General features: G+C 42.2%; 1 protein-coding gene across 2 annotated transcripts; it reads left to right on the forward strand.

Moving 5' to 3' along the window:
- The first annotated feature begins 434 nt into the window (after positions 1 to 434).
- On the forward strand, positions 435 to 12,784 carry Prdx3 (peroxiredoxin 3). 2 transcript variants are annotated; one of them, XM_052182386.1, is made up of 7 exons: positions 435 to 550; positions 1,997 to 2,162; positions 3,636 to 3,777; positions 5,073 to 5,208; positions 7,271 to 7,374; positions 11,493 to 11,658; positions 12,108 to 12,784. In XM_052182386.1, exons 1-7 carry the CDS (start codon positions 515 to 517, stop codon positions 12,159 to 12,161), a joined length of 804 nt encoding a protein of 267 aa, XP_052038346.1. In that variant the 5' UTR covers positions 435 to 514; the 3' UTR covers positions 12,162 to 12,784. The 2 variants fall into 2 exon arrangements, with proteins under 2 accessions (XP_052038346.1, XP_052038356.1); XM_052182396.1 differs by having other exon boundaries at positions 1,997 to 2,132.
- Positions 12,785 to 12,852: the final 68 nt, after the last annotated feature.

The following is a 12,852-nucleotide window of genomic DNA, read 5'->3' on the forward strand; positions in this document are numbered from 1 at the left end:
TTGAGGAGAAGCCAAATGGAAGCCCCCACACAATATCAAAGGTTTTCAAGCACACTAAGCTCTATTGTCTCTAAGCTACTTAGCTAATTAAAGAACTCAAACAACTAAGTTTGTTCCATTGAATGCAGAAGGCAGAAGATCCCACCTGAGGTAGGAAGGCATCTGGGTTCTTTCACAGACAGAAAGTTTCTACTACACTAAGTTACGTTGGTACCATAAATAAGAAACCAAGCATTCAGGTATTCAAGAGGTCAAAAGGGAATTTCCCCCAGAGCAGGAAGGAGCGCTTCTATGCCTTCTCCTCTAAGTCACAGCCACTTACGGAGGTCCAGCTTCTTCAATAAGCCACACCCCTCCCGCCTCGACCCATCTCCGTAAGCCCCGCCTCACCTGTTGAGGTCCCGCCCTCGTAGGGAAGAAGCCTGCACAGAAGCCACGCCCCAGGCAGAAGCTCACCCGGCGTGCTCCGGCTACTCGTGGGTTATCTCCGCCTACCGTACCTCTTGCTCTGAAGATGGCGGCAGCTGTGGGAAGGTTGCTCCGATCCTCGGTGAGTGGCTGGCAGCTGGGCAGGCGCATGACACAACAGCGATTCTGGCCCGCACTTGTTTCCAGGACCGGATCGCGCCCTCTTGGGTCTGCTGGCCACTAGCCCTTATGGGAGGGAGTTCTCAGCTCGCGGACCTCGAGGCCTCCTGCGGCCAGAAAGGCCCCAGCTTCTGCGCAGGACAGCCTTTCCCCTATCCCCGCGGGTGGTGTGCTCTCCAAGTCCTTGTGCTCGAGGGTCCCCTTGCTATTCTTTCACTAAAGCATCCAGGCCTGGCTTTTGAGGCCAGTGTGTTTACTACCGTGTTCTAGAGGTCTGTCACCAAATATGACCTTGGGCAAGAGACGTGTGTGTGTGTGTGTGTGTGTGTGTGTGTGTGTGTGTGTGTGTGTGTGGTTTTTACAGGGTTTCTCTGTGTATCCCTGGCTATCCTCTGAAACTCACTCTGTAGACCAATTTAGTAAGGAACTCACAGAGATCCGCCTGCCTCAGCATCCGGAGTGCTGGGATTTAAAGGCATGCACTGTCTGGCTTGACTTCGTTTTTCTGAACCTCAGTTTTTCCTTTCTTTAGGGTGGAAAGAGTAATGTCACATCTCGATAAGGCTGTGGGCTCACACTTTAAGTATAAACAAAGTAGCGGGAGTAAAAACAGTAACGGGAGCCCCTTTCTACTCCCACATTCAGGCTGGACTCCGTCTCGGTATCTGCTGTTCTCTAGTAGCAGCCTACTGTCCTCTTGCCAGCCATCTTCCTCTCCTCTCTCTTTTTCTTTCTCTCTCTCTCTCTCTTTCTTTCTTTCTTTCTTTCTTTCTTTCTTTCTTTCTTTCTTTCTTTCTTTTTTTCTTTCTTTGTTTTGTTTTTTTGGTTTTTTCGAGACAGGGTTTCTCTGTGTAGTCCTGGCTGACCTGGAACTCACTCTGTAGACCAGGCTAGCCTCGAATTCAGAAATCCTCCCAAATGCTGGAATTAAAGGAGTGCGCCACCCCCACCCCACCCCCCACCCCGGGCTCTTCCTCTCCTTTCTCATCGCTGGGCTCAGCCCCTAACTCCCTTTCCCCGTGCTGGACATCAAAGTTGAGCAAACACTACTAACCTTGAGCTTGGGCCAAACCCTCCCAGTGCATGAACTTTACCCTATTCCTTAACTGAGAGCCTGGAAGGGCCTTTTTCTGAGAAAAACCTTGATGTGGCTACATGATGTAACAGATAGCTTGAGGTGGGGGAGGGTACAACTACTCAGCCTGGCCTAGCCTTCCTGAAATTTTGGAGATTTTTATTCTTGATGCTATATTCTTATGATTTTCTTGTAGACTCAATCCATGCTCTTAATTTGGTTTGGTATTTGTTTCATTGGGAAAAGGATCATTAACAAAGGACCAAAGCAGCAAGGCAGAATTCAGTCACCCTTTCAGAAAGCCTTCCTAATTGAAAGCATTTTTCTTTCCAGGTTGTTCGTCATGCAAGTGCTATTTCCCGGAGTATTTCTGCCTCAACAGTTCTTAGGCCTGTTGCTTCTAGAAGAACCTGTTTAACAGACATACTGTGGTCTGCCTCTGCCCAAGCAAAGTGTGCCTTTAGCACCAGTAAGTGTTACTGTGCTCTAGTGACACCAGGTAAAGGGAACCCATATCTGCTACTCTGGACCCTGGTTATACATGAGGCTTGTCCTTGGAGATTTTAAAAATGCAGTATGAGAATAATGTAGAGATGGCTGGATCTATAAGGAACTGTTAGGAACAGTGAGTACTTGGGAGTGTCAAAATTTTAAAATCTGCTTTTAAGAAAACAGGAAGAAAATGGAAGCCAGTGGTGGACATGCCTTTAATGCCAGTACTTAGGAGGCAGAAACCGGCAGATCTCTGTGTTAGAGGCCAGCCTTGTCTACAGATCAGAGTTCCATTGAAGCAAGGGCTACACAGTGGAACCCTGTCTCGAAGAATCAAAAAGGAAAATAAAGGTTGCAGGCCAATCAGGGTGTCATAGTGTGAGTGAGACTCTGTCTGGGACCAAGAGATAAACCGCCCCCCCCCCCCCAAAGATACTTAACAAAGGCTATTCCTCTAAGATACCTAAGTTCCTGGATAAAATGAATACACAAAACACCACTGAGCTCTACCTGTACCCCACCCCAGCTTTGAAACATGTCCTACATCTTGCTCTTAGTTTCTCTCTGCCATGCCTCAGTGCCTGTCACCAAGATAACTAACTACAGACATTGCCTCTGTCTTATCCTCTTGATGGCCTAATCTTCCTGGAAACATCTGTTTTCCTGTATTAGAGCCTCTCAGACTCTTCTCTGTTTTCTTTAGCTACTTGTTGCTGAGGGTCCTTTTAGACCTGCTCTGAGTTTTGAGTTTGTTCCTTTTCCCTGTGTATTGGCCCCTCTTGGTCAAGTCAAACAGTGCAGTCTCCTGTGATACTCACACCCTAGTCTGAGCTAGCTGTCTTCTGTGATTCTCTCTACTGCCTTCCTCCTCTTCCTTTTGTACTTCCAAGGGCATTTCATTTCTTCTAGTTTTTGTTCTTTAAAAAAAAAAAAACAAAAAAACTTTTCTTTAGGGTTGAAGTCAGTAAACAAGTAAAAGGATCAAAGTTCAACCAACTTTCAGAACTCACATAAAGCCTGGCATAATAGTATACAATGGTCCCAGCACTTGGGAAAGAGGAGACCACCGAGTCCTTGGAGCTCTGTGCCAGCTACCCTACCCTACTTGGTGAGCTGAGTTTATAAAAGACTCTTAAAAGAGAGAAAGAGATTTAAAAAATGGTAGATGTCTTCTGTGTGTCTTCCATCCTTCATATTCATGCTCACACGTGCACATGTGCATGTGTACACACACACACACACACTCCTCCCTACCACTGATTTGAATTTGTGTATACTTTGGAACTGTGCTGAAGGGAAAATTACCTAAGATGTACAATTGAAGTGAACCATCTTATTGAGTTAAATAATAAACAATTTATGTCACCAGTTATGATAAATAGTAAGTTTATCAGATATGTTTCAACAAAAAGAGTTTAAATAAAATCATGCAGTACTTGATGTGGTGGATGACGTTACATACAGGTGTGGTCTTTTTTAGGTTCCTCATTTCACACCCCTGCTGTCACCCAGCATGCGCCCTATTTTAAAGGTACTGCTGTTGTCAATGGAGAGTTCAAAGAGCTGAGTCTGGATGACTTTAAGGGGAAATACTTGGTGCTTTTCTTCTACCCTTTGGATTTGTAAGTTTGATTCTATAATATTTTCATGTCCGTTTGAGAGCTGATGTTGATCTCTAACCCACACTGAAATTCCTCTTTTAGTGGAGAGGAAGATTCTTTCTAATTTTTGTCCACTGTCCTTGGCCACCTGTGCCTCATGTGAAGGAGGTAATGGGAGAAAATGTCCTTCCTTTTAATGGAGGCGTTTTAGTATGGTTCTGTCAGTTTTTCTGGTGGTCCTGGGGATCAAACCCTGGACCTGTGCATGCTAGGCAAGCACTCTTACTGGATTACGCTTTCAGCCTATAATACAGTTCTGTCTCACAAACTTTCGATTAATGGTTCCCTAAGCCAGTCTAAACTTTACAACAGTCCAGGTGGAAGTAGAATAAGAAATTATCATTATTATTATTGTTATTATTATTATTAATTTGATGGCTGGAGACATGGCTCAGAAGTTAAGAGCACTGGCTACTCTTCCAGAGGTTCTGAGTTCAATTTCCAGCAACCACATGGTGGCTCACAACCATCTGTATTGGGATCCATACCCTCTTCTGGTGTATTTGAAGATAGCAACAGTGGAACTCATATACATACATAAATAAATAAAATGAGTTTTTTATAAAGTTACTTTATTTAAAAGTACAGGTTTTCTTTTAATTCTTACAACCCCTTCATTCATTCGTTTGTTTGTTTACTTGAGGCAAGATTTTCTCTACAGAGCCCTAGCTATCTTAGAATTTACTGTAGACCAGGCTGACCTTGAACTGACAGAGATCATCAGCCTGTCTGCCTCCCCAGGGCTTGGATTAAAAGTGGACACCACCACATCCAGAAAGAAGCTTAAGCTTGCTTCTTTTTCTTTTTCTTTTTTTTCTTTCTTTCTTTCTTTTTTTTTTTCTTTTTTTTTTTTTTTTTTGGTCATGGTCTCTATATTATATAGACCAGGTTGGTCTGAACTCACGGAGATCCTCCTGCCTCTACCTTGAGTTCTGGAACTAAAGGGGTATGCCACCCCACCCACCACACCCATTTCATGTTTTTCACCCCTAAGCAAATCAGTTTAGTTTTAGATTACTAACTGTTGTAAGTTTTTAGCTGGGCAGTGGTGGCGCATGCCTTTAATCCCAGCGCTTGGGAGGCAGAGGCGAATTTCTGAGTTCGAGGCCAGCCTGGTCTACAGAGTGAGTTCCAGGACAGCCAGGGTTACACAGAGAAACCCTGTCTTGAAAAACCAAAAAAAAAAAAAAAAAAAAAAACTGCTGTAAGTTTTTGTTTTTATATGATCTAATGAAACTTCCTTTTTATCCCCAAAGCACATTTGTGTGTCCTACAGAAATTGTTGCTTTCAGTGACAAAGCCAACGAATTTCATGACGTAAACTGTGAAGTAGTTGCAGTTTCAGTGGATTCCCACTTCAGTCATCTTGCCTGGATCAACACACCAAGAAAGGTAGGTTGGGTGACAGTCACCTTTCCTTGGTTTTATTTTATTCTTTGGTTTCATTTCTACTTCACAAATAATACAGACCACACAATAAAAACATTGTATGTGTTTATGGAATACAATGTGATGTTTTGATATATGTATACATTGTGCATGGATCAAATCAAGCTATTCAATACACATTCCTGAGTCATTTTTCTGTGATGATGACATTCAAAATCCTTTTTAGCTTGGTGGGAGTGTCTCTTGCTCATTCCCCAGCTACCTCTGCCCCCTGCACTAACAAGAAAGATTTAATACAAAATCTAAAGGTTGTCAAAACAGACAGTCTGAAGGGAACATTTGCCTGCCTGCCTGCCTTCCCTCCTTTCTTCCTTTCAAAAACAGTGTCTCATGTATTCCAGGCTCAAGGTTAGGGTGTATTAGCTCAGATGATCTTGATCTTCTGATCCTCCAGCCTCCACCTTTCAGAACCTGGCTTATGCCTTGCTGGGGATCAAATGCTGTACCTGTAGCAGGTGAGCCGTATCCTCCTGAAGTAGATTCTTTGTAGATTCTCTCCTGTAGTAGTAACAATTCCCTGAATGTTGTTGTCTTCGCTGCTCATTCTGTGCATATCTTCCAAATAATGGAGATAGGCTTAGTGGGGCAAGTGATGTGGCTGTCATCTATTACCTCCTCTTGGGCCTGCACTTTGAACCCTTAATAGTTGGCTGTACTGTTCTGTTTGATGTCTACATATCTACTAGGGAAGAAAAAAAATCAAAATTTCACTAGATATGTTCCAGGATTAACAATAGTGACTTGAATAATTTACTTTCTTCATTTTTATATTTGAGAATTTAGTTTTCATTTCAACAGCTGCTTTAAATATTGGAAAAAGAGGGCAGGATATGCTCACAGCTTTTACCTACATGCAAGAAGCCTTGGGTTCAGTCTCCAAACACTGGGTGGGTTAGCATAGCTTATGATCCCAACATTCTAGAAGTTGCAGCAGGAAGTTCAAGATCAGCTGGGCGGTGGTGACGCACGTCTGTAATCCCAGCACTCTTGGAAGCAGAGTCAGGCAGATTTCTGAGTTCAAGGCCAGCCAGGGCTATACAGAGAAACCCTGTCTGGGGTGGGGGCGGGGGTGGGTTCAAGATCATCATTGGCTAGATAGAAAGTTGGAGGCCAGTCTGGCTACATGAGACAGACCCTGCCTCAAAAGATAAAGGTCAGTCTCTTTCTAGCAATGGCTTGAAGAAAAGTACTTAGCCATTTTTAGTTTTTCAAGATAGAATTTCTCTGTAGCCCTGGCTGTCCTAAAACTTACTCTGTAGGCCAGGCTGGCCTCTAACTCAGAAATCTGCCTGCCTCTGCTTCCTAAGTGCTGGGATTAAAGGCATGTGCCACTACTGCCTGACTATCCTTTTGGGCTCTAGTTTCCTCATCTTTAAAATGATGGAGATGGGTCATTGAGGTCAGTCAACAGGAAAAGTACTTGCTGAGCAAGCCTGACAACCTAAGTTCTATCACTGGAGCTCATGTAGAATGGAAGGAAAGAACAACTCCACAGAGTTGTCCTCTTACCTCCCTACACGTGCAATGCTATGTTTTTTGCTCTAGTGTTCTTGTGTACGCGCGCGCGCGCACACACACACACACACACACACACACACACACACATCAATTAATACAAGATGATAGATACTGGAAAAAATGGCTCATCAGTTAAAAACACTGATTTTTTTTTTTTTTAAGAAGACCCAGGCTTAATTTCCAACATCTACATAGCAGCGTACAACTGTCTTTAACTCAGACACAGAAAATAAATAAATAGATAGGTAGGTAGATAGATAGTAGATAGATAGATAGATAGATAGATAGATAGATAGATAGATAGATAGATAGATAAATGGATTGTATCTGCTGAGAGCTGGTTGTAAGAGGGAATTAAGTTAAACATAATTCCCTTATGTATATTTATTGTTACTTGCTACCCTCATTGTTAATTTTAAACATTGGTACGTTGTTCAGACCCTGTTGGATCACCTGAGAAAACCAGTTCTGTTTGCTTTCTTATTAGAATGGTGGTTTGGGCCACATGAACATCATACTGTTGTCCGATATAACTAAGCAGATATCTCGAGACTATGGAGTGCTATTGGAAAGTTCTGGCATTGCACTCAGGTAAGAGCTGTTCTTAGAGATGGGATGGTTTTGCATATTTTAGTGCCATCTTGATTCTTGAAGATTTTTAAAGACTCTAATAAAGCATTTGTCAGTTTTGGTAAAACTGGGGAAGAAGTACAGGTTTGGTACTTTGTTGGTAGTTTTGATTTTTGAGACAATACACACACACACACACACACACACACACAATCCTTAAACTTGTTCTTATTCTAGTTACCTCCTTAGTGCTGGGATTATGGGCTTGTACCATAGGTATGATACCTGGATGGTAAAATGCTATCAGAAGCAAAACCTTTTTTTTTTTTCTTTAATTTGATTTTATGTTAGTGCTAAGAACTTAAAGAATGAATTTAGAATGTGTGTGTGTTATTTATATACATAGATTTATTAAAATGGCTTATAGGCTGTGGTCAAATTAGTCTTAACAATGGCTGTCTACAATGATAGGTCCAAAAATACTGTAGTTGTTCAGTCCATGAGGCTGGATGTCTCAGCTGGTCTATACTCCAGGAACTTGTAGTATTTAGTCTCAATTCGGACTTTCTACTCTGTCTTGATCATTCAGTTCCCAGCTAAAAGACACACAACCTTTATATTTATAATAAACTCTTTATAGCATTAGACTTGGGCAGATATCTACCCTCTAAGTGATTAGAAATTACTTCCCCATCAATAAGCCTGAGTTGTATCTTCCATGTTCCATCTAGGCAGCCCTTAATTCCAATTGGCCAGCTCTCATGGCATGTTTTCATGGTTCCTACCATGAGTCGTCTTGTTCTCTCTCCCTTCTTCCTGGTCTTCCTCCTCCCCCTCTCCCTCCTCCTCCTTCTCTTCCAACCCCAAGCCCAGGAATCCAAAAACCCACCTATCTTTCTTCTTCTCTGTAGACATCCTAATTCACTAATCAGAGAGGGATAAGTGGGGGGCAAGGTTACATAAAGTCACTTGGGTTTAGAGTCTCTAGTTCCTGGGGGCAGCCAAGTCTTGTAGACTAGTATTTAGCATTACGATACATAGCAAAAGACCAAACCTCAACAGGAATGCTAAGAAGTGGCTCCAATGCTAGTGAAAGAATGATCAAGCACACAAGCAAGCTTCCTTCTTTCATATCCTTTATATAGGCTGCAGGAAGAAGGCATGGTTGAGTTTAATGATATATGTATCCCTACTTCAGATATCAAGATTAGAATAGGTTTTCCAACTTCAAATGATTTAATTAAGAAAATAATCTCTGGGCAGTGGTGGAGCACACCTTTAATCCCAGCACTCAGGAGGCAGCTGCGGTGGATTTCTTGAGGTTGGGGCCAGTAGAATGAGTTCCAGGATAACCAAGGCTACACAGAGAAACCCTGTCTGAGGAAAAGGAGGGAAAAATTCCTCACAGGTGTGCCCAATCATTTGGGTTTTAGTTCCTGATATTGTCAAGGTGACAACCAAGAATTGACATCACAAGTATATTTTATGTGTATGGCTATGTTTTACCTGCGTGCGTGTATGTATATGTGCAAACACTACCCTTGGAGGTCAGATCCCCTGGAACTAGATGTATAAGTGGTTCTTTGTTGCCATGTGGGTATTGGGAATCTAACCTAAGTCCTCTGCAAGAGGAATAAGTGCTCTTAACTGCTTCCCTATCTCCTGAAAAAGCCATTTTATCTATGTAGGCACTGAATAGTGTCTCTGAGAATTGCAAATCTTTCAGAAATGGCCAAGATAATGTGCCCTGTCCACTACCTGGGTCTCCTTTTAGGAAAGGATGCCTGTGTTTTGATGTTCCCATTGATCTTAGTCCCTTCTGTAACAGCTATTCCTGACACTGAAGCTATTGAACTGTTTAGAGAAAGGCTTTTCAAAGTTCATTCTCTATCTCCCCCCACTCTCGTGTGTGTGTGTGTGTGTGTGTGTGTGTGTGTGTGTGTGTGTGTGTGTGTGTCAATCTCTCAGTATAGATGGTGTTATATAAGCCTTGAAACAGAATAAACCAATGTTTGATTTTTATCTTAGGGTTTCATTGCTGTGAATAGACACCATGATCAAGACAAATCTTATAAAGGAAAACATTTAATTGGGGCTGGCTTACAATTTCAAAGGTTTAGTCCATTATCACAGTGGGAAGCATGTCACTGTACAGGCAGATAGAGTATAGGCTGGAAGGAGAATTCTACATCTTGATCCAAAGGCAGCTAAGAAAGACTCTTCTGCAGGCAGATAGGAGTCTCTCTTCTGCAGAGGGTATAGCTTGAGTACTAGGAGATCTCAAAGCCTGTCTACACAGTAGCACACTTCTTCCAACAAGGCCATACCTTTTCCAACAAGTCCACACCTAATAGTGCCACTTCCTATGGGCCAAGCATATTCAAACCACCACAGATTTCTTTTTTAAACTTTGCTTTTTAATGGCTGTGTGACTTTGGGCAAGTTAGTCACCTTTCTGTGCTACAATATTCTCCTAGATAAAATGAAGGTGAATCTCTGGTTGGTATGGAGGAGTAGCCTGGTCAGGTAGTTTAGGGAATAGGTCCATGCAGTTGAGGCCTGTGCTTTCTATCTTACAGTCCATGAAGTGGAGAAAGTTCTCTATCTCACACAATCACATGTTCAGGTGCAGCTTTTTGAGTGTTCATTCTTAGGAACACAGGCTTCAGCTGTCATCTGAAAGAGAGAGCCACACCTTGGGGTGCCATATAATTAGACTAGGGGCTGGCTGCTAGCTGAACCCGACTCATCTTGAAGCTCTGGCAGGATTAGGAAGTTAGCCCTGTTGATTTCAGCATTACTGTTTTCCTTAGTAAACCAAAGCCAAGCTCCTCCACAGTTGACTGTGGCAGGAGAAAAGGTAATCTGTTATGCTTCCTTCCGTGGGTTTTCTGATTTTATAGAGATTCCTCCCAGTTTCCTTCTGGGGCTAAGAAGGGAAAGAAAGCTGGGTCTAGCTGATACATATAGAGTGTATGCGCTGTTCCTTCTCAGGTCTGCCTGTACTTCTCTCTAGGGACTACGCCTGTTTACTCAACAGGCACAAGAAGTATAGGGTCAGGCTCAAAGCTTGCATTCCAAACATCAGGCAGCAGAAGGAGAAGCCTTTCTGTACTTTGCCTTTTCCCTGTGTAGTTGACACTTGAAGTCCCTGTATCTTGTTGAGAGGAATAAAGCTTGATGTGGTGGTGCACACCTTTAATCTAAGCACTCTGGAGGCAGAGGTAGATCTTTGAGTTCTAGGCAGGCCAGCCTGGTCTACATAGTAGTGCCAGGACTGTGTAGAACGATTCTGTCTCAAAGATAAAACCAAAAGGGATTGTGAAGGGCTGTAAAGATGACTCAGTAGTTATGAGTGCTCACTGGTGTTACAGAGGATCAGAGTTTGATTTTCAGGACTGACATTACAGCCACCTGTAATTCCAGCTCCAGAGAATCCAGCATCTTCTTCTGAACTCCATGGGTATTTACATGCATGCATACACAACAAACACACATAAATTTTTTTTTAAAAAGGAAAGTTATAAATACTTATTGGTTATTGCTCTAATCTCTCCCTCTTACATATATGTCATCACATTCCCAGAGTCTGATACAGGAGTCCAAAGAATGCATACTAGATCACTGTGTTAAAGTATTTACTGTCTCTAGTTCATTCTTTTTAGGTATCATATGACATTTGGGATACAGTTTTCCAATGTTCCCATAATGTATGCTTTCCATGATGGCGTTGTATTGTTAGAGCAGCTGTCATTACTAAAAGGTGATAAACTTTTTATAGTGTTAATTCCAGGTTGGTTTTTCTTTTTCTAAGATTTATTTTTAGTTATGTGTGTGTGACTCTGTAAAAGTATGTACATTCGATTACTTGCCCTTGGAAGCTATAAAAGGATGTCAGATCCCCTAGAGCAGGAGTTACAGGCAATTGTGTGGCTCCCCTACGTGGGTTCTAGGAACTGAACTCAGGTCCTCTGAATAGACAGTACAAACTATTAATTGCTAAGTAGTTTGTTCAGTCCCTAAAACTCCCATTTTAAAGCCTTTGACAACTTGAATTTACTAATAGGAGAATAAAAACATAAAAGGATAGAAATAAGTTGTTAGTTCTAGTCCTGTTAATGAGGATAAATTCTGTGCAGAGGTCTCTTCATTATTGACCCTAATGGTGTCGTCAAACACCTGAGTGTCAATGACCTTCCGGTGGGCCGAAGTGTGGAAGAAACACTCCGTTTGGTAAAGGCATTCCAGTTTGTGGAGACCCATGGAGAAGTCTGCCCAGCCAACTGGACACCAGAGTCCCCTACGGTATGTTGTTTTACTCAGAGCACCACACCTCAACTCCAGGTCTTCTCTGCCTCAAGGGTAAGCTATCAAGGAAGGCTTCAGAGGTGCTGGCTTAGTGTGGGTGGGTGACACTTAGGTGGACAGTTTCTACTGAGGCTGGTAATTAATTTTCATCTATATGTTTTGAACAAAGTAGGCTAATCTTCCAAAGTGAAGAAATTTTAGTTTAAGACTGAGCTTGGGCCAGATATGGTAGCACACACCTTTTATCTAGATGAAGAGGCAGTGAACCATTTTGAGTTTGAGGCTAGCCTGGTCTACAAAGTGAGTTCCAGGGCAGCCAGGGCTATTATACAAAGCCCTTAAAAAATAAAAAAACAAACCAAAAAATGGGATCTTTGAGCTCACCTTTGAGACTACTATTATGAAGTTCCTCCCAAACGATTTACTTTTTTTTTTCTGATTTTCAGATCAAGCCAAGTCCAACAGCTTCCAAAGAGTACTTTGAGAAGGTCCATCAGTAGGCCATTCTATGTCTGCGGTTTACCTGAAGCTTCTCAGGCCAAAAAAGAGCCCCAGCTGGAATCCTTTCACTGGATTTATAGGATGGCAAAACCTCATCATGCTTGTGTTTATAAGTACTGCTCCACAGGCTTTGTAATTTTAAGACAGGTTCAGATTCTCTAAAGGTGGCTAACTGCTTCCATGGGTGTCCTTACTAGGGACCTCTTGATGGCTAACCAATTCTCCATGAGTGCTTGGTCCCCATTTCTTGGATCATGTCTTCAGAGGGTAAGCATTCTTTCCCTTAGCCTGTCCTGAACCTTGGTCTACAGTGAAGTAGCACAAAGCACCAGTACTTAGTGAAATGAAGTAGCACATAGCACCAGCACTTAGTGAAAGCTTCTGATCAAGGTCCTAAAATTTCCTCTTGAATTTTTGTGAATTATGCTGAATTTCCCATTATTTTTTATTGTAGTATTAACTCACAGTGTCCTTGTGTGTTCTGAGGTATTGATGAGGTATAATCATGAAGGACTATGTCTAATCCAGTGGTTTTGTTTTCAAAACACCATAAGTCATTTTCTTCAAGTGCTGGATGTATAGAATAAAAATAAGCATTAAAATGTTTGTGGTTTTGACATCATTAACTGTCAGGACAGTTTATTCTGGGACACTGCTCTTCCTTTGATGACTTAACTCAACAAATATTTG

This window comes from Apodemus sylvaticus, chromosome 1 (assembly GCF_947179515.1).
Source record: "Apodemus sylvaticus chromosome 1, mApoSyl1.1, whole genome shotgun sequence".
In the NCBI taxonomy this organism is placed as follows: Eukaryota; Metazoa; Chordata; class Mammalia; order Rodentia; family Muridae; genus Apodemus; species Apodemus sylvaticus.